Source organism: Asparagus officinalis, unplaced genomic scaffold (genome assembly GCF_001876935.1).
Source record: "Asparagus officinalis unplaced genomic scaffold, Aspof.V1 AsparagusV1_Un1482, whole genome shotgun sequence".
Taxonomy (NCBI): domain Eukaryota; kingdom Viridiplantae; phylum Streptophyta; class Magnoliopsida; order Asparagales; family Asparagaceae; genus Asparagus; species Asparagus officinalis.
In genome coordinates this window covers 6,330-11,811 of record NW_017973741.1, presented here as the reverse complement: position 1 = coordinate 11,811, position 5,482 = coordinate 6,330, and the positions used below count along the sequence as shown (strand labels likewise).

The window sequence follows — 5,482 nt, the reverse complement described above, 5'->3', positions numbered from 1 at the left end:
ACAAAATCCAACAAAATCCAAGTATGTAATTCAAATTTGGAACTGTAAACTGACAAATAATTCTTTCATACAAAGAAAAAACAGTTATTTTTCATTACCTGAATTAGTTGATCCCACACTTCAGGTTCTGCACTCCACATGTTAGTGTTGCGATTCCAAGCAAAGCCGCTGCCCGCATTCTTAAACAAGTCATAGCAAGCTGCCCATTTTGACTTCATATACTTCATACGATTTTTCACCTTATCCTTATCAATTGGCTTATCGGGAAACATTTCTTGGAGTTCAGCCACTATTTGATTGTAAGCCGTTGGTGAAAAGACGGAATTGTGCCGGTTTCCAATCACATCTTAATGCAAAAGAGCTTCAATTAACTTCTCATCCATAGCACAATTCCACACCAAAGAGATGTGATTTCTTCCCTTAGAAGAATCACCATCCGTATACCTTCTTTTTGACATTCCTAATTTACACAATAATGTTAGGGAATATAAAATTACATTCCTATTTTACATAAACACACAAGCCTATTAATTACAAGTCTATGAAGGACAATAGAAATAGAAAACATAAGTCTAGTCACCAAGTACAATAGAAATAGAAAACATAAGTCTTACGATCATCAAACACAACAAAAAATTAATGAAGGACAATAGAAATAGAAAACATAAGTTTAGTCTTACAAAAACATTAATGCAACAATCATGCATTATAATCTTGCCACATAGAAGCTGCAATGGAATCTCTTAAACATTCCCCTCTTTGTTCATCTTCATCCTCGTCCACATTATCTTCGACCGATGGGTTTTCATTATCACCTTCTACCCCTTCAGGGAAATCATCTTCTGGGTCGGTACCCCTTAAAAAATTATGCAAAATACAACAAGCTAGGATGATTTGATTTTGTACTTTAACACCATAATTCGGTTCAGTTGAGCTCGCTATGATGGGAAATCTTTTTTTTAAAAAGCCAAATGCTCTTTCAATGGCATTGCGAAGTGACGCATGTCTTAGGTTAAATAGCTCACGTTGAGTCCTTGGTGGATTTCTTGAATACTCATTCAAATGGTAGCGTTCCCCTCTATAGGGTGGAATTATTCCACTTTTTAACATGTACCCACCATCAGCGAGATAATATTTTCCTAAAAAAATTCATTGTGATTAATAACTGATAAAAAAGAGTTTCATTGTCATTAGTAAATTATTCAGGATTAATGATTACCTTGAGGGATTTTAAGTGGAAATCGTCGTTGCAAAGCATTTTTTAAAATTCTGGAATCAGATGCAGTACCTTCCCACCCAGGTAACACATAAGTGAATTTTAAGTCAAATGTGCAGGCAGCCAACACATTTTGTGTTGGATGATCTTTCCTACCACGATATTTAGGAGCGTCAGTAGGAGAAACCTTTACTCGGATGTGTGTTCCATCTATTGCTCCAACACAATCCTGATAATATAGGGAGTAATTAGTTAAATTCTAATTTTAACAATCTATACAAAGATAAGAATTTGTGTAATTTATCATCACCTTGAAATAAGGATCAAACTTTGGATTATTGCGTATCTCTGAAGGAATTTGTGATCCATTGGGTTGCACTAAAAATATCTCTTCCAACTCTATCATAGCTCTTAAAACATTATGAAAATGACGACTCACACTCTCTCCAGATCGTCCAAATATCTTACTAACCTCACGAGTAGTTACGTTGTGTCCCAACATATATAAAAATTTTGCAACTTGTTCCTCAATAGTAACTCTTTGAGTTCTTTTAAGCCCGCCATCTCTCTCCAATATTCCACATAATTGATGAAAAGCCGGTGGATTCATTCGGATCATTTCTCTACATACAACCCTTTGTGATAATATTTTTCGCACCATATTAGTTACTTATCTACGCTCGTAGGGTTCACTATTTAATCTCCTTCTATTTTCTCTTTGTTGAATGAACCAATAAGCAATCACACAAAGAACATATCCAATTGCACAATGGCATTCATGTTGAAATTTGACCCATGCTTCATCCATTATCTATATGTGAGGATATGGAAATAACACAATTAGAATAGAAAATTAAAAATCGTTAATTATACACAAACTAATGATAAATTTAGAAGCTCTTATTACTATACACAAATTAGTTTATTATGTAATTTCAATACTCTTTTATAACACTACTTGATCTATAAAGAGCACAAAGGCAAAATCAAAGAAAAGGAAAGACAAGCGTATAAAGAAACCCACTTGCTGGTGATGAGGACATTAGCATTACTTATGAGGACATTAGCATTATTTATGAGCATTCCCCACCCAAAAAGAACACAATAGGCAAAATCAAAGATCCTACTCCACGTACTGGCAGTGAATTAACCTCCTTATTACCCATCACAAGCTACTAACCTCAAATAATTGCAAGCATTATAAAGAGAAGATCAAACTTCGAACAAATTAAGAAATGTATGGAGGAAGTGACCTCCACTTTGGAGGAAGGACAACAGGCATTATGCTCACTCACGAAGTTCTTTATCAATCAAACCAATGTAAACACACCAGTACCAGGGATTAAGGTAAACATGTGCTTTGGTTAAAAAAATTCCTGCGATATGATTATATACCTCACAATTATAATGATATTCCTGCCATTCACCTCCCCTTCCCCCTTCATCACACCAGCATCAATTACATATGGGAGATTTTGTTTAAAAAATCCACAGATAAAAAATACGTAGATAAAAAATGGGGAGAAAAAGAAACCCACTTGCTGTCCATGGCTTTGCCATTAGAATCCATGACCTCAAACCTTCAAATCATAAAAAAATTCACAGAGCAAGAAGAAATCAGAAACTGAGAAGAAAGAGAGAGACATGGCTGCTTACTTGGAGGAGGATGCCGACGAGGTGAAGAAGACAACGGCGGGGGTGAGACCGCCGGGGGCGCGCGGGGGAGAGCGCTAGAGGGAGAGCGTGGGACGGTGGCTGCAGAAATTGGAAAATAGATGTGAGGGTAGGGTTTACATCACAACCCTTGATTTATTTGTTGATGAAGGGCAATATAGACATTTCAGTACACCAGATCATTTTCCCAATTCTGTTCCCCTCCTCTACCGCCCGATTCGGGGGGGAACAATTTCCCCTCCATTTTTCCTTCCTCCCCCTTTCATTTCCCCTTCCTTACCCCTCTCTACCCCCTTAAGAAAACTCCCAAACAAGGTGAAAAATAATTTTCTCTTCCCCTCCCCCTCTCTACCCTACAAAAGTGAACTCCCAAACAGGCCATAAGTGAAGATAGAAAAGTCTATTGAGATACCGTTGAGATTGTTAATTAATTCTTCTTTGATGGTTTTATTGCAAAACAAATTTAGCTAAATTTATTGGGTTGATTAGAGAATCAAAATTACTTTCGTTTGTGTAGGAAGTGCATCAGAAAGGTCGTAATTCTGGATGGAATTGTTGAAATAGCAAATACTTGTGTAGTATTTCGCTAAACATATGGCTTCCTTCATTCCATTAATCTGTGTTAGGTTAAATTTTCTTTGTTAATGCATCACATTTTTTTCTTTATTGACCCAATGGTTAAGCATACCAGTGGTGTGGCTGACTCAAATTGTCTACATATTTAGCCTTGAACACAGACATCAGAATTTCATGTCATTAAGGATCCATTATTTAAAATATGGGTATATTTGCTAAAACCTGATTATCAAATATTTTAATTCAGCAACATAAAAAGTGTAAATGATAGAAGATTAAGATGTTAATTGTATTGTTACCACTTTTTATTCCAAGAAATATTACTATTGGTTCATAATTTATAGGAATAACATTCAAAATTGGATACTTGGTGGGGCTTGGGATGCACTGTATCATGGTCATTTAGTATTTTTGAATCATTAATTATTCCACATCCGGTTCTTGAATCTTAACTCTCCATTCAATCTCGGCCTTGCTTTCCTCGCTTACAATGGAGAGGGTGTTTACCACTTCATAGAATAACCTATCATGCTGTTAAACACAAAGGTTGATTTTTCTGAATTTTGCTAAGGAGTAGTTGAAGATTAGCGCTAGGGCTGAGCTCCTAAGTTCATTGGGTATTTGAGCAGCGTCATATTAAAAGAGTTAAGTATTTGAAGGAGTTGAGAAAAAACTTCATACAGAAGGTGATGATGAAGCGACTCTCTATTGTGCAGGATTTGGCTGCTGCAATAACAGTAATTGGCGATGGGAGGGATAGAAAGGAGCCGATGAGTGGGATGATGCTGACGGCGATTGTCTTTCACCATTGACCAGCACACACAAAAATCTAAATCTTGTTGATAGAGTGGGTTCTATTTGGGTTTGAGTTTTTGTTTGGATGATGGTTGTTTGGGCAGTGGTTGTTTGGCGGTGGGGGTGCAGGACGTTTAGGGAATTGTGGTTTTGTTTGGGTCTTTGTTTGTCAAGTGATTATTTGCAGTGGAGGGGAATAGAGGTGTTGGGGCAGGGGGAGGACAAAGTTTAGGGTTGAGAGCAAGGTTTTAAATGTCGGATGTCGGGTTCATGTCGGATGGCTGAAATCCATATCGAATAGCGAAAATCATTGATATATCGGGGGACATGGACTAAATATCGTATTACCATATCGGGTGGTGCGTATATGTATAATATCATGTCCTAAATATAATCTAAGCATTCTTAAATTCAATATAAGCATACTTTATAAATTCTAGAGACGACGTCGGCAATGGGTAGATTCTGACGTCGCAGGGAGGCAGTGTCGGGGATCTTCTTCTTCTTCTTCTTCGTCTGCTCGGGGTCCTTCAGATGAGTCACCAATCACGCTCTTTTCTTTATCCCGACGACGGGATACCCTATCGCCCTCGGGTTCGGTTGGAGTTCGGATTTCAGGGTGCAACAGGAGATGGACAACGGGGGTCTGAGATGGAGGTGGGGGAAGAGCATCGTCGTTCACGAAATGAGTGATCGGTTCCCAAGTCCGTTGTAATCCTTATTTTTCTCTTTTTCTTTCTATCCGGTTCATAAGAAACCCTTAAACATGAGGACGAGTCAAATGAGTTTAGGCTTTTATCGCTAAACTCAAACCCGATAACAAAAAACAGATCTAAAGAAAATGTCATATCGATCGATTTTTTAAGGCTAAAAAACCGCCCGATATGCCCGATATGTGACCCGGATATTTTCAATTTAACCTTGAAATCGACATACGAGTTGAAAACGCCCATGTCGTGTCGCTCAAGCCCTCAAACCGGCATGTCAGCTGACATGTCGAACATGTCAGATGATATTTAAAACCTTGGTTGAGAGGGAGAATAAGAAAGAAGGGCAGACTTGGAATTAAGCTTAAGATAAGGGGTTAATGTAACTAGTTTACAAATATAAGGGGGGTTTTCACTCTTTAACCTAGTCAAAGGGGGAAAACACATTCTTGAAAACTCTGAGGAGCTTAGAAGCAATTTCCCCTATTTTAAATATAAAAGCTTTAGTCTGATG

At 37.7% G+C, this 5,482-nt stretch overlaps 1 protein-coding gene across 1 annotated transcript; it reads right to left on the bottom strand.

The window, feature by feature from the left end:
• Positions 1-699: 699 nt before the first annotated feature.
• Positions 700-1,622, bottom strand: LOC109828445 (putative nuclease HARBI1). Its single transcript, XM_020395443.1, has 3 exons — positions 1,527-1,622; positions 1,220-1,445; positions 700-1,139 (listed from the first exon to the last, which is right to left on the bottom strand). The coding sequence occupies exons 1-3, from the start codon at positions 1,620-1,622 to the stop codon at positions 700-702; spliced, it is 762 nt and encodes a 253-aa protein (XP_020251032.1).
• Positions 1,623-5,482: the final 3,860 nt, after the last annotated feature.